Source organism: Echinops telfairi, unplaced genomic scaffold, assembly GCF_000313985.2.
Source record: "Echinops telfairi isolate 266 unplaced genomic scaffold, ASM31398v2 ScPeMD7_7412;HRSCAF=8450, whole genome shotgun sequence".
Taxonomy (NCBI): domain Eukaryota; kingdom Metazoa; phylum Chordata; class Mammalia; order Afrosoricida; family Tenrecidae; genus Echinops; species Echinops telfairi.
The window spans coordinates 18,922,319-18,945,875 of NW_022111312.1; the positions used below are offsets into that span (position 1 = coordinate 18,922,319).

Sequence of the window (23,557 nt, forward strand, 5' to 3'; positions counted from 1 at the left end):
CAAATGTGCTTTACACAATGGAGGTCTGTATGGATTGTGATACAAGTTGTACGAGCCCCCAATAAAATGATTTATTAAAAAAAAAAAAAGTAGTAGTAGTTGTAAAATATAGCCTTGGTGATTAAAAAAAAAAGAGAGAATATGGAGATTTCAGAAGTGGTAGCAATGAGCCCCTCGGTGGTAAAGATAGTTATACATTCAACAACTAACAACAAGGTAGCAGTTCAAACCCACCCACAGGTGCCTCAGAAGACAGCCTGGTAATCTGAATTCCATAAAAGCTCTCAATGCCCTATGGACCGCATTTCTACTCTGCAACCGTGGGTTTGACATGAGTCCGAGCTGATTTGACAGCAACTGGTTTTAGAGTTATTGGCGATAACCAGGACAGCAACATAAACAGGGCTAAAAGCAATCACAGAAATATAGTTTTAACAACACACACTAGTAACAAAGACTGGAGAGGACATAAAGAAACCGCATCCCTTATCCACTGCTGATGGGGATGTAAAATATCACAGCTGGCGTGGCCCAGCAGTTCTACTCCCAAGTATAAAGTCAAAAGACTTGAATGCTGAGACTCAAACAGATACTTAGGAAGAGCTATTCATAATAGCTAAAATGTTGAAAGTCTAAATGTCCATCAGTGAATTAAGGGATAAACAAAATGTGGTACAAATAGATGCAAGAATACTATTCAGCCAGTAAGAAAACCGAAGTCTTGATACATGTTATGATATGGATGAAACTTGAAGATTAAGTTAAAGAAGTCAATCATAAAAGAAATATTATATGACTTCACGTACATAAAAAGACAAGAACAAGCAAATGCTTAAGAGATTAAAGTGTCTTAGTGGTTACCACAGGTGGAAGGGAGAAGGAATGGGGGTTCATGCTTATGGAATACTAAATATCAACTTATGGTGAGGGAAAAACCCCACTGGTCACAGGTCGGATTGTACAGTTGATTAATGTAGTTGCTGGCAAAGTTGAAATGGCAACAGTTGTGCGACAGATACACTGAAAACAATGACAAAAAATTAAAAGAGCACATTTGCTTATGTACAAACGAACACCTCATGGGTTGGAGGTTTAGGGTCTAAGTTTCATGAGACATCCCATAACTGGCCCACTAACATGTTTATTGTTTCTATTCCACCTGCTACTTTACTGAATAGTGCTTGAGATCTTAAAAGTTTGCAAGCTGCCATAGAAAGCACATCTGGTTTCTATTCACTGGTACCAGTAAGGGAGAAGGAATGTCAAGGATAAGAGGAGCAAATGGAGTGTGTGGCTGATTCCACCTGTGCTATGAAGCCGGAAGAACTGCATGGCAGCTCCAGTTGTCCCTTGGTTAGGGCGCAGTTCTCCTGTGACAAGATTGAATGGTGTCTGTTTACTATTAGTGAACATTTTGATCAAATCCTGATCAAACAAAGAGAAATGCAGAACATGATTCCAAAATCTCATGGACTCCAAAATTTCTGGAGCCATAAAGGCTGGATGAATCCCTGCTTTGAGATCATCCTTAAATCTTGAACAAAAATATTCACAGAACCCTTCTTAAAATCAAACAATAGTTTATGTGAGATACAGAAAGCTTTCCCCCCAGGTTGTTCCCTCTATTGTACGCCCAGCCTAGGATGCTGCTTGCCAGCCCCTGGAAGGTCAGCTGCTTAGAGGTTATTTCCCTGAGAGTATCAGCCATTTATGGCCATCAGTCCCTAGTGTCCGTCCCACCACAGGTGGGGTCCACTCCCTGCTGATAAGGATAGTGGACTGTTTCCCTGAAGGAGAGACAAGGTCAAGCCAACTCAAGGACGACCAAAGGCAGGCTGCCATCTTGAGTCTAGGATCTGCCCAGCTTGTCACATGTGGACCCCTAGAGCCCCTCCCCTTCCTATTGCATACATCCTCGTTCGTCCCCATCCTGGTGCGTGTGCCTACTGTACAGCCCCATCCTGTTACATATGTGGCTCCACGTAATCGGGGGCTTGCACAGCCCCTAAGCACATATAAGCTGTGATTAGAAATATACTCTCTCTGCACGGACCTGGCTGCTGAGATCATGGCCGTCCAGGAGGTGAGCATGCTACCATGAAATGTGTCTGACTCCTTTATTTGATTCTTTCTCCTATCTTCTGTGACTTTAAAGTTTAGCTTAATAATAGAAAATGTCAGCTTTGAGCATTATGCTCTTTTAAGGCTTATGGGATCAAACTGACAACAACTCAAAAGAGTCAACAGAAACCTTCAGGGGCAGTGAGTTTAGTTTAAGTTAATGGGTACATAACAGATCTTAAAAGGAGGGTCAGAAGGCTGTACAACGTAAAGGATGTCTGTCATCCATGGTACTAAATTGTACATGTACAAACTTGAGTTGGTTTATGTTTTTTCTGTATATATTTTCAACAACAGAAATTTATTTTAAAAAACAAAGGATACCTTTGCCCCCACATGCAGTCCAAAATGTGACACGAATATGCCCTGGAAATAGAGCAACTGGAAGTAAAAAAACAAGCCTTCTCTGAAACAAAGTAGCTGCGAGAAGATCTAGCTGACCCTCTCTCCAGAGGCTCTAACCTGCCATCTGGTCTACTACCTGTAAGCTTCCAATCTGATTCTCACCTGGAAAGGTCTCCTGGCGAATCTCTACTGGCCAAGGCTCTTCACCTCTCTCCAACCGGAGGATCACATCTGGTTTAGGAAACTGATGACCTATTTACAGGAAAAGACGAAGAATCAGACAAGGGAAGAGGAAGACCCGTGTTGCAGAGAAGTCTCTCAGATCCAACTCCACCCTCAGCGTCTCAGAAGAGCAGGCAAGGGGAACTCCAGAAAAAGGTACACCCATGCGGAGAACCAGCTGACCCTTTCTCCAGAGGTTCTAAAACAAATATGCACTTAAACATTTGACTAAATAAAACAATTCTCATAAAAGCAGAATGAACAAAACCCCAAAAATATGAAGTTAGCCCAGAGAAATTAGGTCCTTGAATTGTAGCCTAAGCTTTGATGCATGTTTCAAAGTCTCCACACAATTCATCAATGAAGATCCAAAATCATTACAATAACTATGTTCTTACAAAACCAGAAGTGAATCTTACCCAAGGAAATCAGGTTCTTATAGTTCTCAAGCATCACATGCCTGTACATGATCTGCTGAGCCATGTTCAGGAGTTTCCACTCCTCCTTGGTGAAGTCCACAAGCACATCCTTGAAGTCCACCAATGTCTAAAAAGGCATAAAATAAATACTGAGCCAGATGCATATCTCTGTCCTCCCTATTCTTAATATTAATGAGAGGAGCAATCAGGCTAATAAGGACAAAGAAGATGGTCTTGAATTTATTTTCCAATTATTTTATTGTAAATTAGGTAAGGGTTGGACTTGAATAATTCAAGAATTTACTTATTTACTAAGCATTTATTTTAAGAGTAGTATTCATTATCTTCCGCCACTTGCCTGTCAGTTTGTTGTACTGTGTGGTTTGTACAATGCTGGAAGCTATGCCATTGCCATTTCAGACACCAGCAGGGTCACCCATGGTAACAAGGTTTCAGTGATACTTCCTCACAAAGACAGACTAAGAAGAAGGATCAGGTTGCCCATTTCTCAGGGATTAGTCACTGAAAACTTTATGAACAGCAGAATATTATCTAACACAGTGCTGGAGGAAGGGCCCTCTCAGGTTGCAGGGCAATATGACTTGGAAAGGCTACCTCGTAAGAGTAGAGTTAACTGTAATGATGTGGAATAACGCTTTTGGGACCTTAATTTGTTGATAGGACACAACTCAAAATGAGAAGAAACATCTATTAATAATCAGAAAGTGGAATGTACAAAGTATGAGTCTGGGAAAATTAGAAGTCTTAGAAAATGAAACAGAACGCATAAAGATGATATATTAGGCACGAATGAGCTGAAGTGGACCGATACTGGTCATTTTGAATCAAACCATCATATGGCGTACTATGCTGAGAATGACAAGCTCCTTCAAGAGAAATGGTGGTGCATTAATTGTCAAAACAATCATTCCAAGATCTCTTTTGACCTATGATAAAACACACAATCAAGATACATGGATAACTGTTGGCTATTGAAATGTAACAGTTGGAAATAATAAGGAGCAGCAGTTGGAAACTAGAGCCTTGGAGATAGAAATGAAGCCAGATATCACATAACAGATTTTGGCAAGAGCAGCGACTTCTTAACTGCAAATACAAAAGCCAACTATACATGTGGACTTTTCCCGATGGATAACAAAGAAATCAAACTGACTACAACTGTGGGAAGAGACAATGGAGAAGCTCAATACCAGCAGCTAAAACCAGGCCAGGGGCCAATTGTGAAACAGACTATCAATTGTTCACCTGTACCTTCAGATTGAAGCTGAATAAAATTAAAACAAGCCCATTAGAGCCAAAATATGACCTTGAGTATATCCCGCCTGAATTTTGTGAACATCTCAAAAACAGATTTGACACACTGACCAGTAATGACAGAAGACCTGATGATAGCAAGCACATCACATATGAAGAAAGCAAAAGGTAATTAGAAAGAAAGAAAAGGTCAAAGTGGTTATCAGAAGATACTCTGAAACTTGCTCTTAATCAGAGTAACTAAGGCAAATGGAGAAATGATGAGGTCAAAGAGTTGAAAAGAAATTTCACAGGCAGCTCAAGAGGACAAAGTAAGATATTCCAATGAAATATGCAAAGGCCTAGAGTTAAAAAAAACCAAAAAGGAAGTACATGCTCAGCATCTTACATTGAAAGAACTTAAGAAAAAATTCAAGCCTCGAGTTGCAATATTGGAAGATTCTATGGGCAAAATACTGAATGATCCAGGCAGCATCAAGAGAAGATGGAAAAAAATACAGTTACCGTACCTAAAATAGCTCGTTGAACATTGAATCATTTCAGGAGGAAATGAGCAAGAACCAATGGTAGTGAAGGAAGAATTTCAGTCTGCACTGAAAGCATTAGCCAAAAACAAAGTTCCAAGAACTGATGGACTACGAATTGAAATGTTTTAACAGGCTAGTGAGTGAAGCACTGGAAGCATAGTGTTCTCTGCCAGGGAATTTGGAAGACAGTCTACATACCCAAGGGACTGGGGGAAAAATCCCTATTTGTACCCATTCAAAGGAAGGTGACCTAACAGAATGCTCAAATTAGAGAACGATATCATTGATATCACACACAAGTAAAATTTTGCTGAAGATCATCCAACAATGGTTGCAACAGAACATTGACAGGGTGCTGCCAGAGGTTCAGGCTCGATTCAGAAGAGGATGTGGAACAAGGGATATTTCTGCTGATGTCAGATGGTTCTTGCTTGAAAGTAAGACTGCCAGAAAGAGATTTATCTTAGTTTTATTGACTATGCCAAGGCATGCAACTTGTGAACCATAACGAACTACGGTTAGCCTAGAGAAGAATGGTAATTCCAGAACACTACACTGTGCTCATGCAGAACTTATACATGAATCAAGAGGCAGCTGTGTGAGCAGAAAAAGGCATGGTTTAAAATCAGGAAAGGTTGAGTGCTCGCTTCGGCAGCACATATACTAAAATCAGGAAAGGTTCGGGGAGCGAGGAGAAAAAAATGAGGACCTGATACCAAAGGTTTAAGTAAAAAGAAAATGTTTTGAGAATAATGATGGTAACAAATGTACAAATGTGCTTGACCCAATGGATGTATGTATGGAATGTGATAAGACTTGTATGAGCCCCCAATAAAATAATTTTCAAAAAATCAGGAAAGGTATGCACGAGGGTTGTATTCACTCACCATGCTAGGTTTAATCTGTATGGTGAGCAAATAATCAGAGAAGCTGGATTATAGGAAGAAGGATGCAGCATCAGGATTGGAGGAAGGCTTATTAATAACCTGTAATATGCAGATGATATGACCTTGCTTGCTGAAAGTGAGAAGGATTTGAGGCACTTGCTGATGAAGATCAAGGATTGAAGCTCAATGTAAAGAAAACCAAAATCCTCATATCTGGACCAATAGGTAACATTATTATAAATGGAGAAAAAAAACTGAAGTTGTCAAAGACTTTGTTTTGCTTGGACCCACAATTAATGCTCACGGAAGCAGCAATCAAGTGATCAAATGACACGTTGCTTTAGGTAAACCTGCTGAACAAGACCTCTTTAGAGTACTGAAAAGCAAGGATGTGACTTTGAGTAGTAAGGTGCATCTGATCCAAGCCATGGTATTTTCAATAGCCTCCTGTGCATGTGAAAATGGAAGACTGAAGAAGAATTGATGCATTTGAATTATGGTGCTAGAGAAGAAAACTGAAAGTACCACGGATTGCCAAAAGTGCAAACAAATCTGTCTTGGAAAAAGTACAACCAGAAGGCTCCTTAGAAACAAGGATGACAACGCTTGTCATCATGTACATGTACTTTGCACATGTTGTCAGGTGAGACCAGACCCTGGAGAAGGATCTCATGCTTGGTAAAGAAGAGGGGAAGTGAAAAAGGAATGCCTTCTACAAGATGGACGGACACAGTGGCTGCAACCATGGGCTCAGACATAAGAACAATTGTGAGGACGGCGCAGGACCGGGCAGTGCTTCCTTCTGCTGTACGTGGGGTCGCTCTGGGTTGGAACCAACTTGAAGGTACCTAATAACAGCAACATCTTACAGCACAATGCTGTGCATGGTAGGGCAGTATCTGTATGCCTGCAGTGAAACTTACACATCAGCCAGGAAAGCCAATAATGAAGACACTGGAGAATTTCTTTATCAACTTCTTCCATCAGAAACTGATCAGACATGCCATCAAGTTGCATTGATATTTACTGATGGCTGGAATGAGAATGTTGGAAACAAAGAGAAAGGACCAAGAGTTGTAAGATAAGGTTTGGGAAAGAAAGTGGAGCGCACATAATAGATTTTTACAAAACCAAGAGCTTTTTCATTGCAAATAACCTTTCTCAAACAACATAAACAGGGACTATCCACATGAACCTTGCCAGATGGAATACATAGGAATCAAACTGATTACATCTATGGGAAGAGACAAAGAAGAATTTCAATATCATCAGGCAGAACAAGGCTAACTATGGGACAGACCACCAATTGCTCATATGCAAACTGAAGAAAATTAAAACAAGTCCACTGGAGCCAAAATATAACTCTGAGTATATCCCACCTGAATTTAGAGGCTATCTTACGTACAGATCTGATGCTCTGACCACTAGTGACTGAAGACCAGGTAAGCTGTGTGCTGACATAAAGAACATCACACATGAAACACCAAAATGTCATTAAAAGACAGGAAAGAAAGAAAAGACCAAAAAAGATGTCAGAAGAGACTCTGAAATTTGTTCTTGAACACAGAAAAACTAAATTAAATTAAATAGAAGAAACGATGAAGTAAAATTTGAAAAGGCAGCTTGAGAAGACAAAGTAAAAGTGTTACAATGAAACGTGCAAAGACCTGGCACTAGCAAACCGGAAGGAAAGGACATGCTCAGCATATCTCAAGTCGAAAGAACTGAAGAAAAAAATCAAGGTTCGAGTGATAACACTGAAGGATTCTACATGGAAACTATTGAATGATGCAGGAAGCAGTTAAAGAAGATAGAAGGAATATATAGTCACTGTACCAAAAAACTGGTTGACATTCAACCAATTCAAGTAGAACCAATGGCATTGAGGGTGAAATCCAAGATGCACTGAAAGCATTAGTGAAAAACAAGGCTCCAGGAATTTTATCAGCTGAAATTTCCCACAAATCAGTGCAGCCCTGGAGACAGGCACTAGGCCTGGACAACTGATTGGAAGAGAACCGTATCTGTGCCCGTTGCAAAGAAAAGCGACCCGACAGAATGTAGAAATTACCGAACAGTATCATTAATATTACATGCAAGTACATTTTTTTTAAAGATAAGTCAAAAATCGGTGCAATAGTACATCAACAGGTTGCTGCCAGAAATTCAACCTGGATTCCAGTGGAACGAAGGATACCATTGCCGATGTTAGATAAATCTTGTCTGTAAGCAGCGAATACGAGAATAATGTTTACTTGTGCTTCATTGATAAGGCAAAGGAAACCAACTGCGTGGATCCTAATGAACTATGGATAACATTGGGAAGAACGGGAATCCCAGAATACTTCTTTGTGCTTGTGCAGAACTTGTATATAGACCACAGAACAAGATGATACTCCATTGTTTAAATTCAGGAAAGGGTAGTAGTGTCTGGGCTATATCCTTTCATCACATTGACTCAATCTGTATGCTGAGCATGTTTATCTGAAAAACTAGACCATCTATGCAGAAAACCACAGCATCAGGATTGGAGGCTCACTAACAACCTGCATCGTGCAGGTAACATAATCTTACAAGATGAAAGCCAAGAGGATGTGAAGCACTTACTGATGCAGATCAAAGACTACAGCCTTCAGCGTGGTTTATAACCAATCAAAAGAAAACAGAAATTCCACAACTGGACTAATAGGCAACTGAAGAAAAGTTGAGAGAAGAATAAGACACAAAAAAGACTGAAGTCATCAAGGATTTCATTTTACTTCGATCCACAATCATGGAAGCAACAGTTAAGATATCAAACACTGTATTATAATAGACAAAGCTGCTATACAAGCCTCACTTAAATTGTTAAAAAGTAAAGATAACACTTGCTAAGGTGTGTAAGGTGCACCTGACCAATACTGTTATTTTCAATTGATCACCTCATATGCCTATGAACGCTAGACAATGAATTTGAATTATGGTGCTGTCAAAAAATATTGAAAGTAACACGGACTGCAAGAAGAATAAATAAATCTATCGTGGAAGAAGCAGAGGCAGAACACTCCTTAGGAAGACGTCTCACATACTTTGGGTGTGTCCTCAGGAAGGGCCAGGCCCTCGAGAAGGCCTGAAAAAAGAGCGAGACCCTCAGCAAGGTGGACGGGCTGCACAGCGCCTGCAACGACAGGCTCAATCAATTGTGAGGGTGTGGAAGGGCTGCCGTGTTTCCTCCCGTTGTCAGGAGAGTCCTGTAAGTCAGGAGCCAGCTCAACAGCACCGAACAGCACATCTTCATGACCCTGAACGAGTCCAGTCAACTCTCCAAAGAAATGGCTACTAGACGCCTACAATTAAAAAACAAGTTTCATACTGTGCTTTAGGTATAAAAACTGTTGGAAGCAATTTTATTTAAATAAGGTATATTATAAACAACCATATGAAGGAGATTTAGATACTAAAAGCTAATCTATTATTAAAGTACGTGAAATAAAGGCAGGAAAAGTGGTTAAAAGTATTAACATCACTTATATCTTAAGGATTAATGGCTTCTCCCTTGCCATATCTTATGACCTAAAATATACACATTAACCATGTTTTATGACTTAAAATAATTACCCAAAGCGTTCTGGGCATAACAATTTAGGAACTAAAAATGATATTGTAGTAGTATCAAGACAAGTGGACAAGGAAACACAAAAACGCAAGTCCTTTGTCAGGCACATCAATGAGGATTGCTAGTTACAAATGAAAAAACAACAACAAAACATCTGAATGACAGTATTTCTCATCAAAGACCATAGGCAAAAGACAGTAGGGCAATGTTTTGTCTTGTTTTTTAATGCTGAAAGAAAAGAATTGTCAACACATAATTTCTATGTTCCATGAAGGTATCGCTCATGAACAACACAAGATAAACACAATATCAAGTAAAGTGAAATGAGAATTTAGTTAAAAAAAAAATTCTTCAGGCAAAAGGAAAATTATTCAAAAGGGAATCCTGAAATCTCAGGAATGAATGATTATTCACAAAAATAATCAATATCTGGTAAATGTAATAAGCTAGTTTTCTCCTCTTGAATTCTTTATACGACGTGTGACAGTTGAAAAAATTATCACTGTTTTTGCAAAATATGTAGCGCTAATAGAAGGATAAGTAAACAAGCACTGCTACTAATGTTGCAGTCTGTACATGCACAGGTTTAGGCAGTTAAATTCCAGGCAGAAGGGTTAACTCAGAAGGATACGACAACTGGTTTTTGGAACTCCAAAAACGGTACCCTTAGTAGATTTTCTTGAAGGACACAGGATGATTACTGTGGCTTACTAGGGAAGTTTTCAGGAAATTGACAACTGCATCCGTCAGAAAATGTTCAGGAAAGCTGCACTGAGGAATTTTGACCGGTCATGACAAACGTACCTGCACCTGCTCACTCTTCAAGGGTCCCACGGGCTGTCCTCTAGGAATTTCATAGGGAAGCCTTGCCTCATTAATCCTATAGCACTGATCTTGCCCCCTTAAGGTTTTTTTTTCTTTCCCAAAGAACATTTGAAAGGAACACGATTTTAGTCCTCCAAGGGTGCCCAAACCTCCGTTTTGATATGGTGCATATGGAAAATCACAGACTTCTTAGTTGTTATTTAGGGTCATCGAGTTGGTTATGATTTAAAATATGCACAGCAGAATGAAACACTGCTCCGTCCTGCACCATCCTCACAATTGTTCTTATGTTTGAGCCCATTGTTGTGGCTACTGTCAATCCATCCTGCCAAGGGCCTTCCTTTTTCACTGCCCCTCCACCCTTCCAGGGAAGGATGAGAGAGATGGAAACACTGCTGTACTCAAAAGTATAGATCCAGATAGGGGATACTTCCAGAAACAATCACTTCACAATTTGATATTTCTTATTTAATAAAGGTTTCTATGGTTTTATAGCAATAGTTTTAAACTTATCCTTATATATAAGTCATTTGTTTCCCAATGGAGGAAAAGTAAAGGGACCCATAAGATTGTAAGACTCTCTCCTTTTTGTCTTTCCAAGAACCTATGCAAAGTACTCTGACCAGGTCCAACAGTGACTTTTCACTAATTTCTTTTCTAGTTGACTTCTTGGTGGCACGTTGTACTTTTGTGCATGTTATCACCAAGTGTCCCATTTACTGCATAGATGGTGCAGGCTCAGCCTCCTCTGTAAGCTTATCAGCTCTACCAGTTCATAAATTGATAGTTGGTATAGCAGTTCAATGAGGCATACAGGGCTGAATCTCCCACCACCAAATGCTTCAAGGCATGGTGCTCCTCAAGGCCCTCGGTGCCTTGGTCACAGTTATCTTTGGACACTTAGATCTCTTGAGTTCCTTTAAATAGATGTTCCCCACAGAGGAAATCATTTAGCCAGAATCATCATCAATGGGTAGCAGGGACCAGATAATTCTTTTAAAAATCATTTTATTGGGGGCTAGCACAGCTCATCAAAATCCATACATACATCCATTGTGTCAAGCACATTTGTACATTTGTTGCCATCATCATTCTCAAAACATTTTCTTTCTCCATGAGCCCTTGGTATCAGCTCCTCATGCCCCCCCAACCACCCTCACCCTCACGAACCCTTGATAATTTATAAATTATTATTATTCAGATATTTCTGAAGCAGCACCAAAATTCCCAGTTCTTTCTTTTTCAGGCACCACTAAGGGAAATCCCTCACCACCCTTCACAACAATTCTCATGGAACCTTGATCCACTGATCAAGAAAGGGCAAGCAACCCTCAGGCCTAAGCAAAATTGGTGAGAAACCAAAGGAATGGGTCTTGTAGGAAACACAGTGTTTAAAAGTAGAGGAAGGGGCTGTGGGATGAGCCAGGAGCTTGGCCATGACAGAGAGAACAAATTGCCCCAGGTAAAGAAAGAGGTTGTGCTGTCTACTTCCCTTAACTCACATCCATATCCTTTCAATTCTTCTATTGCTTGGAAACCTGCTAAAAGACCAATACTTGTGGTGCATTAGTTAGAGCATTCAGCTGCTAACTGAAAGGTTGGCTGTTCAAAACTAACCAGTCATTCTATCGGAAAAAGTGACATTCGGCTTCCTTAAAGGTCAAATCCAGAGATACGCTAATGGGCAGTTCTACTCTGTCTTATATAGTAGCTAAAATGTTGCTATTAATTAGAATAGATTTGATGGCAATGGGTTTGGTCATCATCTCTGGAGAAGCTAGCCTCCTGCAGGTATTATTCCTATGACTGAAAAATGAGCACCTTATTAGGCCCCTTTAGATTCTTTCATTGATTCTGTTCATACTGTTTGTAAACTTACCTTATACCCTTCTCTCTATATTGAGGGAAATAAAACCACAGCTATAAAAAAAGGAAAAGAAAAGAACCCCAAAATATATATAGCCCTAGTCTACTGGAGGGCAGTGTCTGAAATATAACTTCTAATGGAGTTTCAGGACTTAAGCAAAAAAAGAAAAAATCTAATCAGAAAAAGAAGAAAGCCCCTCAACTCACCCTGGGTGGGGTAGTTAGAAATTGAGCTTCCATGCTCTGTATTTTCTTGAGTAAAGGGGAATCCAGAAACTGAAAACCTAAGAAAAAGAAAGAAACGTGAGCAAAGTCAGCTACAGACTCCCTAAACTATTAGCTAGAACCCTATGGGAAACAGAAGGATTTCTCCCAAGTCATCTCCCCCAAATATATGCCAGACTTAGCTGCTTGAGAATGACTATACACTTGGAGGTCATCAGGAGTAGCCATCTAGAGCAAGCAGACACCACTGTCTGTCCCACAAGCTTAAGAAGCAGATTTAGAATTCAGAATAGCTTATCCCGTTAGAATTATAGACAGGGAGCTTGACAAGCAGCACCCAGAAGGGAATCAAAAAAAGGCGTTATATTGCCTTTCCCTTTAAGTTGCTAAAAGATCTCAAGCAGGCAGTCAATGATTATGGCCCAGACTCACATTTTGTAATTAGCACGATAAAGGCTCTAGCGGAGTCCCAGAGCTGGACCCCTATTGACTGGAGAGCTTTAGCGAAAATATGTACAGTGAACCCTCGCCATTTCACGCTTCGACTTCCGCGGCTTCACTCTATCGCGGTTTTTGCGTAACAGCACCCACTGCCTACACCTGCTCCTTCAGAGGAAAAAGACGGCGACCCACCTGTAGAGTACATCCCTTAAGTCATTTCATAGGCTATTGATTACAGTATTTGTAAGAACTATGTATAATAATACTGTATGTGAAATATGTAATACTGTAAACTAGATGCTATAAATAATATAATAAATAAGAAATGATCATTGTAACGTCCAAAATATTTTACTGTATTTTCCCTTTTTCGTTTAATAGATTGGGTAATACGAGTGTAATGGTGACTAAAGGGTGTTTTTTCATGTCCTCTCTGCTCTAACTACGAAAATATTTGATTTACAAATAAGGAATCCTACTTCACGGAATTTCATTTATCACGGTAGGGTCTAGAACCGATTAACCGCGATAAACGAGGGTTCACTGTATTTACTCTTCAGAATATATGCAATATCATATGGTGTGGAAGGAAGCAGCCCTTGTATGAGCACGCAAGAATGCCGAGGATAGGATAGATATAGGAATTCAGGAATTGCTAGGAGATGAGAATTATATCACAGTTGAGTCTCAACTGCAGTTTACTGAACAGACAATAGGGCAGATATGTGAAGTTTGCTTCAGTGCCTGGGAAAAGATAATTCTATCAGAAGAGAGAAAGCCAAGTTACATGGCTACAAGACAAGGGAATGATGAATCCTATGCTGACTTTGTGTCCTGACTAGAAGACGCTATTTCCAAATGTGTAAAAAATGTCCAGGCAGTAAGAGATCTAGTGCACAAGCTATCTTATGATTTCACTAATAAGCACTGGGAAAATGCCTCGTGGCCCTACAGGGAAAAGGGCACGCTGTTAGATTATCTCAGGATATGCAGGAATGTGGAGAAAGAGGAATACAAGGCCAACCTCATGGCAGCTGCACGGGCAAATTACAGCAGACCTAGAAGAAAGTGTTTTAGTTGTGGGAAGACAGGTCATCTTCAAAGAGAGTGCAGACAGCACAGGCCGATCAGGCTGGCCATGAAAAGCAAACTGCGGCCTGAGCCAGAGCATGGGCCAGGGCCACCTAATTCGGGTTTAAAAGAACCTGAACTCTGCCCCCGCTGTAGGTAGGGAACTCAGTGGGCGAGCCGATGCTATTCAAAATGCAACAGTTAAGGGTTGCCATTAGCATAGACTTCCTGGTAGGAAAATCGAGGAAGGAGCTTCATACAGACACCGCCCAGCAGAGCGTGGAAGGCAAGGTTTCTGCCTACTGGAGCAAAGATCTTAGAGAGAAACTGCAGGTATCCCCCAGCTTCACAACAGGAGACCAGACCTAACCAAACTTGCAAAAGCCCAGCCTCTGTTTTTGCTGCAGTTGGATTGACTAATCAAGAGATGGCTCAGAAGCCCTCACAGCAGTTTGATTCTAAAAAGCAGGAAATTCTTACTGAAAGAGTAATATAGTTTTTATCAGAAAGTTCTAACCTAAATAGTCAAGGAATTAAAAATAATACTGGAGTTGATCAGAGCTGTGAGGAAAAGCCAAAAGCTGTGAGTAAATCAGAAATTATTAAGAGCGGTAATCAGGTCCGCTACCTAAAAAAACTATGGGATGTCTATTAGGAAAGTCCAACATAAATTCTCAAGGTGCTCAGGTTATTGCTGGAATTATTGATCAGGATTATGAAGAAATTAAGGCAATAATAAAATCTGACATACCATGGTTTATAAAGAAGGACGATTTCTTAAGCCAATTTTTGCTTCCTTGCATTCCTAGAGTAAAAATGTATGCCTATCAGGAAAGAATATTTGCGAAGTCTGATCACCCTTTCAATAAAGGGGTCTTTTGGAATGCTGTCACGGGGAAACAACAGGGTCCCACATGGAATTAGAAATTGAAGGGGAAAGGTTTTTAAACTCTGGATATGGGGTCACTGCCTTAGGGCATTCAGGAGGGCCTAAGACCCTCCCATTAACTTCCCCTAAAGCCTGGTTGGAAGGAATGAGTGAAGTTAACCAAGAGAGACTATTTCAAGATTGTAAATTCATACAGTGTGAGAAGCCTCAAAGGGAAAGCGGCTTAATTGAGCCTATAACCTGATTGGTAAACTTGGAGAAAAAATGTGTTTGGTAAGTTACTTCAAGAACAGCTGAATACATTTATTAAGAATTTTTTCAGTCTTTCAAAGTATGGTAAGAAGGTCTCCCAATTAGTCTGCTCTCTTAATTCTTTGAGAGCTGGGAGCCCAAATTTACATGTTAGTTCTCTGGATTCTCTGAGAGCTGGAAGAAGAAATTTACATTAACAATGAAGGCTATCTAACTAGTAGTTTTACTGGTTCAAGACCAAGCAAGGCAACAGAGATTGCCAGCAATGCTTTAAAGGCTGCATGGTTAAAACAGAAGAGGGAGAAGAGGAATCTTATGTATGATGAATTTCATTTGGTCAATTTAACCAAAAAATTTCTCTCCTTACTAAAAGCTTGTAAAAAAAATTAGGACAGATAAACACATTTTCAATTCTACAGAGAAAACTGATTCTAAGAAGTCCCAAGAAGATGGAAATCGTGTTTGGGATCCAGGTCCATTCACCTGGAGAAAGGGCTATACATTTATGTTTCTGCAGAATAAAGCTGATGGACTGCCTTTAGAAGGACGCAACCACGTTTGGAGAAAGATGGACAAGGAAGAGATGGAGAAGCCACCCAATCTGAATCATAATTCCTTTTTCAGGTTAATCACACCCCAAAGAGTGGGGCTATTTGTTTATGTTTTCACAGGCAAAGGAGACCGGTGATGTCTCTTCAGCCGGCAAGGCCCAGAAGAAAGGAGGGACACCGATGCTGTGATGTGACCCCTTCCTGCTTATTGAAGTTCCCCAAAATGTTGAGAAGACCTCGCAGATTCCTGAGAATGGTGATTGCTGTTTGCTGAGAAATTTCTTCCATTGCAGATGCTGTCTAAGAGAAACTCTATCATAACTGAACATTTTATACAATAGTGACTGGACTATTACTACAGACTGTTGCTTTGTTGAAAGATCAGGATTTTGGAGTTGTCAATGCTATAATGTGATTGGAATGTAACTGATTTCTGTGTAACTCCTTACCTATATAATGTAACATTGCATAATTCGAATTTGATCAGGAAACATTTGCAAGGGTTTGAGGGAAACATTTCATTCGATGTTGATCAGCTTAAGAAGGATATTTTCTATACATTCAAAGACAAGCTTGAGGTGTCTCTTGGCTCTGATATGATTAAGCAATTGGTGAGTGGCATGGAAGGGTTGGACCCGCGAGCTTGGGCTAAAAGCATTTCACGTAGCTTAAGTTCTAGTCTGACTGTGTTTATCATAATTTTGATGCTCGCAGTCTCGTGTCGCTTCTATAGGAAGCTAAGAGATAATGAAGATAGACCATGTTGCCTCCGTGACATTATTAAATCTTAAACGTAACCCAGAAAGGGGAAATGTGGGACACTAGCACTAAAGGAAATAAAACTGGGACTTAATCCCTGACATGTACAGAGGGAATCTGGAAAGCCAGTGTTCCATGGTAGGAAAGCCGCCACTCTGGTAGTTGGAGATATAGTCCAAGTACATTTTCCTGCGATAATCTATTTTTTCCACAGTTTCTCCCTCTAAAGCTGTGCTGCCTTAAAGTGAGCACATGGTTGATTCATTCTCCCTATCGAGGCAGACATTCCTATTTGCTCCTTTTCTTCCCGCCGTGGCATCTAGCCCCTCTCAAACCCTCCTCCAATAGCAGATGGGCATAGGGGGTCTTTATCCTCCAGGCCTGGATTCAAAACGTTTACCATAAGCCTGAATTTTTCGCTATATTAATTGGATCATGTTTTGCCTTGACAGCTTTCAATGTATAGAGAATAACCATGTAGCCACTGTGGCTCTTTTGAATTTTATATATAAAACAAAAGGGGGAATTATGGGAAGCAGAAGGATTTCTCCCAAGTTGTCTCCCCCAAATGTATGCCAGACTTAGCTGCTTGCGAATGACTATACACTTGGAGGTCATCAGGAGTAGCCATCTAGAGCAAGCAGACACCAGTTTGTCCCACAACAAACAGGGCCCACTCCCTTCTGATAAGGATAGTAGTTGTCTGTTTCCTTGTAGGAGACACCAGAGCTCAAACCCGCCCAAGGATGACCAAGGTTAGGTTGCCATCATGAATCTAGGGTCCGCCCATCTTGTCACATGTATACCCCTAGACCTTCCCATTCCTATGGGCACACCCCTAGCTCATCCCCTTCCTGTTCTACTTATGCCTATCATACATCCCCCTCCTATGATGTGTATGCCTATTGTACTGCCCCTTCCTGTGACGTGATTCTGAAAACGTGTCCCCCTAAAGAGATATAATGATTGGTTAGCAATAAAGAAAAGGCTCCTCGGTTCTCAGGTTCTGAGACTGTTCCTGCTCTCGTGGCCGGGTTCCCCTCATGAGGACCACCAAGTGGGACTGAGGTGAGCAATGCTACCATGAATTGTGTCTGACTCCATTACTTGACTATCTTTTACCTCTCATGCTCTCTATGACTGTACTATAATCTTTACTTATTATCGCTGTACAATTGCGCCTACCGGACCTGTGATGATTTGTGGGGGACCCCCTGTCCCCTTTACCCCACAGAACCCCTCATATACCAGTTACGTCCAACACAAACACCCACTATACAAAGAGTAACATCGGTGACATCTCAGAAACAAATGTAGTTTCTGATAGTCTCCACGATTAAAAATAGAGCTAAGTACTTTCCCTTTCTTCACTCTTATTAAAGGTTATTTCTGGAATTATTTTCCATTATACAAACAAGGGAATTGGAGGATTTATTAAGTAGGCCACTCTACAGCTGGTAACACATGGCTTTGGCAAAATGGATGCTTTTCCTCCAGTAGGTTTTCAAACTTAAGCTAAGGACATTTCTGCTCTTTTGAGAATAAGTAGAAAAGAATTGGTAGTCAAGAAAGTTCTGATTAGATTCTTTCTTCATTATCTAGGGCTGTTTTAACAGAAATACAAGTGGATGACTTTGACAAACAAATTTCGAAGGCAAGAAGCACAAACTCAAATGCCTGCTCTAGAGGAAGGTTTTCTCTGTCAGCTCTAGGGAAAGGTCTTTGTCTTCTTTCAGCAACTGTCGGCACACCATTCCTTGGAATGTGTCGTGGTACCAATCTCCCCCTGGTTTTAGGAGCATCCTAGCACAAGGACCCCAAAGGACACATTCTACTCCTGGCTCTTGTGTGTTGGTGGTAGTAGGTCCCTATCTCTTTGCTTGTTTCTCTCACCTTTTTTATCTCTTGTAAGATAAAAGGTGATGCAGGCCACACTCCATGAAAACTGCCCTTGTGTTGGATTAGGTCTGTGTATTTTCAAATGTGTACCCTTGTGACTGGCACATGTTAAGAATTTTAAAAAAAATTGTGCCAAGTGAAGGAATGAAAGAAACATGAACAATTTTCCAAAATAAAGCGGGAATGTGGGATTCAGCATCCAGAGGCTGAGTGGGGTGTTTTAGCCTACCTTAGACCCCTTACATCACATCACAGCTAATCACATCAGGCCATGTCATGAGCGATGATCACATCATTACATAACTGCCAAACCACTGAGAATCATGGTCCTGCAAAGTTGACATCTTATTTTTGAGGGACACAATTTAATCCATGACAAATACCTTAGCAAGAGGCTTTTGTAACGCTCCCTTAAGAACGGAATTCCTATTGGCCAGGAAAAGGGAAGTCGAGCCCATCATCATGCTAGGTTGTTGTTAGGTGTTGTTGATTTGGTCCCAAGGCAGCAGTGACTCCATGAACAACTGAACAAAACACCGCCCAGTCTTGTGCCATCGCAGCCATCATTCCTGCTTGAGCCCACCGTTGCAGTCACTGTGTCAGTCTACTTCTTCTTCACGGACTTCCCACTTTACAAACCATGACATCCTTCTCCTGGGTCTCTCCTGATAACGTGTCTAAGTATGTGAGACAAAGTCTCATCATCCTTGTTTCTATGTAACATTCTGGCTATAGTGGTTCGTAATAGGCACAATTTCTTTTTCACCTCAAGTCTCTAATCCACTAACAGGCACACACTATACAGTTCAAACACTTTTAATAAACTCACATTGCAATGATGAAGTGATAAACAAAGTCAGAACACAAAATGGGGAAAGATTCATTAATGGACTCTCAAGGTTCTAAGAAGAAAAATGGCCCAGAAGCTATATCGCATATTTACTTAAATATCATATTGCCCTGGCCAAATTTCTAAAACATTTACAGAAATAGTGATAAGTGGACTTATTTAAGTTTAATGATGTGTATTTTCAAATGTGTACCCTTGTGACTGGCACATGTTAAGAATTTTAAAAAAAATTGTGCCAAGTGAAGGAATGAAAGAAACATGAACAATTTTCCAAAATAAAGCGGGAATGTGGGATTCAGCATCCAGAGGCTGTGAAAGATGAAGGGACAGGTCATAGAGAAGTATCAGTGTAGTACTGAGGTAGCTTGAAAGAGATAAGAGCGCTTTTAGCAAAGCTTCCTAACTCATTAAATTGATAAATATGTCTCCCTCTCCCCCACCCCAGTACTTTTTTATTTTTAAGGTAGGTTGGAACCCTATCTGGAATTGTGTATCATATTTATGGAAAAGGTTTTTAAAAATACTTTTATCGGGGGCTCTTACATCTCTTACCACAATCCAAATATTCCTCCAATGTGTCAGGCACATTTGCTGCCATCATCATTTTCAAAGCACTCTCCTGTCACTTGAGTCCCTGATATCAGCTCCCCATTTCTTCCCCTTCCCTCTCCCACCCACCCTCCCTCATGAACCCTTGATAAGTTATAGATTACTTTTTCCATATCTAACATCGTCGGAAAATATTTTTTATATGAAGTTGAATATTGCATAACTGATTGAAACATTTCTTCATAAGTAACTGTAAGATGAACATTCATCCAATATAGAAAATCCTTCAAGAATTACAATTGTATAGCAAGAAAGCGGTGTTTACTATGATTTCTAAAAATCTTGCATCTCTTTACTTTTCAGGAACATTTAGCATTTTTATCGTACTCTGAAATTTTACAACAGAATAAAGTAAGCTTTTGAAATTATCTTAATTATCAAACCAAAAGATTTTCTAAAACCTTATGATTTGTAGTCCAATCAATTTAAACTTACCAGATTACTTAAAGACTGTTCTCTGTATTTTAATTGCTGTTTTTTTAAAAAGCTTTTAATTACCCATTTTCTAATATTTTATATTCAGATTTGTCTGAAGTTTGAATTTTTTCAAGGACATCCTAATGAAATTATATAGTCCAGATCTGATATTATTGGCTAATATTAGTATTGCTAAATATATTTTGGTGCCCTTTTTTTTTTGAAACATGTCTCTTAAGTGTCTGTCTTTTAAAAGACCAAATAAACATTTTGTGTTAAGTAAATTCACAAATTACTCTAAGAGATTTCTGGAAACATTATCTAGGCTAGAAACATTATTTAGGTAGCTCAATGGCAAATTCTTGTTACTTGAGTGAGATAATCCACACACTTGCTCTGTGTGATACCCACCCTCTGGAAAAGTTACACATCTATAGAACATTGTAAAATGTTTTCTCATTGGCCTAGCATCTGATGTGCTTTTGTTTAAAGGAAGATTCCGTGATATTAAAAAATTATCAAATGGGAGAAAAAAAGGTAAGAGAGGTAAGGCAAGTTGTTACTGAGTTCCCAGTTAGACAGTTAACTAATTTACTGTAGTCAACATCTCAAGGCTACCTAAAACTTATTTGGCTTGCATTCTGGGTGGCATCCTGCAATCCTTTAAATTTATTTTTTATTTTTTAGTGGCCTCTTTGTGCTGTTGACATAGAGTTTGAGTTGAAATTCTTACCTCCTCCTTGCAGTTTGCATTTGACGGCTATCCAAAAGGTCCACGGTTTGAACCCACTAGCTGCTCTGCCAGAGAACGATGTGGCAGTCTGTTTCCGCAAAAATTCACAGCAGTGGAGCCCCTATGTGGGAGCCCCGCTCAGTCTTACTGGATCGCTATGAACTGGAATCAACTCAAGGACAATAGGTTTTGGTTTGGTTTTAGATACATATTTATATACATAACATATACATACACGCACTTACACTTTGGATTAGTTAACAACTCTAGTACCAAGGAAAATAAAAAACACAGAATATATTTTAAAGATCAACACATAAACCTGTTTGGCCATGGCCCAAATCCACTGTCACTGAGTTGATTCCAACTCACAATGACTTTATAGGGCAGAGTAGAACTGCACTGTAGGGTCTGCCAAGCTGTGAATCTTTGTGGGAGTAGAAAGTCTCATCTTTCTCTCTCCCTCTGAGTCGGAGGTGGGTTAGAACTGGAGACCTCGCAGTTTGCAGCCCAATTCATATCCAAGTACGTCACCGGGGGTCCTTTGCTTGATCAAAAATGAAAATATTAATGAAATCGGCAAATTTAAAAAAAATTTAAGAAAAATAACTCAGATAACATTAATAGGAAATAATTAATCTTCACAAATTTCTTCTAAAAGAAGACAAACTTGGCAAAGTGAAAGAGAACAATGAGAATTCTGAATTATCCTTCAAAAATCTGGGAGTTCAGATGCCTTTTATACGAAACCTTTCAAAAATAAAATTTTTAGAAATATGATTTACCAGAAGCACCACTATTGCCAAGTATGCTACTAAAGGGGCAATCTTTATCATTAACTTTGTGGCAAGATCAGCATGGACCCAGTTTCCACATCTCTAAAAGACTGATGTCACTTTCTTGCATCACTTCCTCCATCACTTTAGCCACTCAGACTCAAAAATACTCACTGCCATCAAGGTAGTTCCAACTCACAGGACCCTATAGGATAGGCTAGAACTGTCCCTTTGGATTTCTTAGGCTAAAGATCTTTAGTGGGGTAGAAAGCCTTCTCTTTCTCCAGAAGATCGCCTGGTGGGTTTGTTAATTCTGGATAAAAAACAAACTCACAAACTCGCTGCCATTGAGTAGATTCTGACTCATAGAAGTCCTACAGGACAGGATAGAACTGCCTCAGTAAGTTTCCGACCTCTTTACAGAAGTGGAAAGCCCTGTCTTTCTCCCACTGAGTGGTTGGTGGTTTTGAACTGTATATGGGCTCAAAAATGCACAGAAACTATTACCTATTCCTACAGTTACCCATTTATTATAAGCAGAGGATACAGCCAAGAGCTGCATCAGGTAAGGCCTTAGAGCGTTACTGGCTTGGGGCGTCCAGTACCTCGAGGTGCTTTGACAATAAGCCCAGAAAGCCCCAAGAGAATTTTAAGGCCCAGGGTCCTTTAGTCACTGGGATCACAAGTAATATGCACGATTGGGGCCTTAATGCATAGTAATGATGGATTCAAGCAACGAATATACATGACTGCAACATGTCCCCTGCCTTCCTGAAGTAAATTCTTCAGGTGTGTGCCTGATGGATATTGGAGAACAAAAAACATCATAATTGTTCAAGCTATTTTCCAAATCTGATTAAAAAGCTAAGTCTTGTTCTTTGTCCAATACAGGGCCTATAACTTTTTTAGATTACAGTAAACTCTTAAATATTAAGTCTATTCACCAATATAAACCCTTAGCTTAAACATTCTATTTTTATTTCAGTATGATGAAATCCGTATTGAATTTCTCCCAAGAAGGCAAGGCCTTTACCATTATGAAATTTCCTACTTCAACAAAGAACAAGATAATTTCTGCAGATGCTAGAAAGGTCATAGAGAAAAATTCTTATATGAACTTTCAAATACAAAATCATCTACTCCTTAATGAAAAAGTATGCATATGAATAGAAGGAATCTTTAAAAAATATTATTCCGATTACTTCGTTCGAACAGTCACTAAATGTCATTGTTCTTAACAAAACAAGAACGTTTGTTATTAACACTATTGACGTGACATTATTCAAGAAAGAACCACGAAGGCGGAAAAGTCATACACTATTTGCAGATTTACAGCCATCCAATTATTTACAGAGAACATTACCGTCTACCTAGAAAGATCCGATTAAAAACCTGCAACAAAACATGGGTCCATATGTTATGCGTCTGTCACATACACACAAAAACCCAACACTTGCATAAATACCTGCATCAAGCAGCTCAATCCCGTCACAACGCGCAGCCGTAGGGCAAAATCAATGAGGAACGAGGACTCCGTCACAAACGACGTGCAGGGAGCTCCGGGAGGTTTGCAAAGCAAGCGCAGCGGACTCCGAGGCACCAGCCTGGGAGGCGGCGCCAGCTCCGAGCCCGCCCTCGGGCCGCGGCTCCGCGGACGACTCGCTCGGCGCTAGGCCCCGCACTCCCCGCCCCGTCGGGTACGTGCCCGCCCCGTCACTCACGCTCCCATTCCGTACTTACGCGCCCCGCGACGTCGGGCACGCTCTCGACCCTTAACCTGAGCGCGCAATGCCACGCATTCGCTCCGTCCCTAGCGTACGCGCCTCCACCCCTGCCCCGTCAGACCTGCTCCTACCCAAGAACGCACGGGCTAGTCCTGTCCCGCCACCGGGTAAATGCCCCTTGGCAGCCCTTACCGCCCCGCCCTATGCCCCAAGAGCACGTCCCGCCTACGTTATCTAGTCCGGGAGCCGCGAACCTTCCGCCCACGAACACAATCGTGG

At 40.4% G+C, this 23,557-nt stretch overlaps 1 protein-coding gene across 7 annotated transcripts in view; it reads right to left on the minus strand.

Moving 5' to 3' along the window:
- ZNF10 (zinc finger protein 10) overlaps positions 1–23,557 on the minus strand; it is a 57,023-nt gene that overhangs the window by 8,799 nt on the left and 24,667 nt on the right. The window contains exons 1-6 of one of the 7 annotated variants that reach the window (XM_045296796.1): positions 23,020–23,136; positions 20,779–20,950; positions 12,290–12,366; positions 8,865–8,953; positions 3,108–3,234; positions 2,629–2,718 (exon numbers count right to left, since the gene is read on the minus strand). In XM_045296796.1, the coding sequence (XP_045152731.1) occupies positions 2,629–2,718; positions 3,108–3,234; positions 8,865–8,953; positions 12,290–12,366; positions 20,779–20,798 (403 nt within the window). In that variant the 5' untranslated portion in view covers positions 20,799–20,950; positions 23,020–23,136. Of the gene's footprint in view, positions 1–2,628; positions 2,719–3,107; positions 3,235–8,864; positions 8,954–12,289; positions 12,367–18,552; positions 18,712–20,778; positions 21,948–23,019; positions 23,137–23,557 lie in introns of those variants that run through there. The other 6 variants (XM_045296794.1, XM_045296792.1, XM_045296795.1 and 3 more) reach the window with 6 other exon arrangements.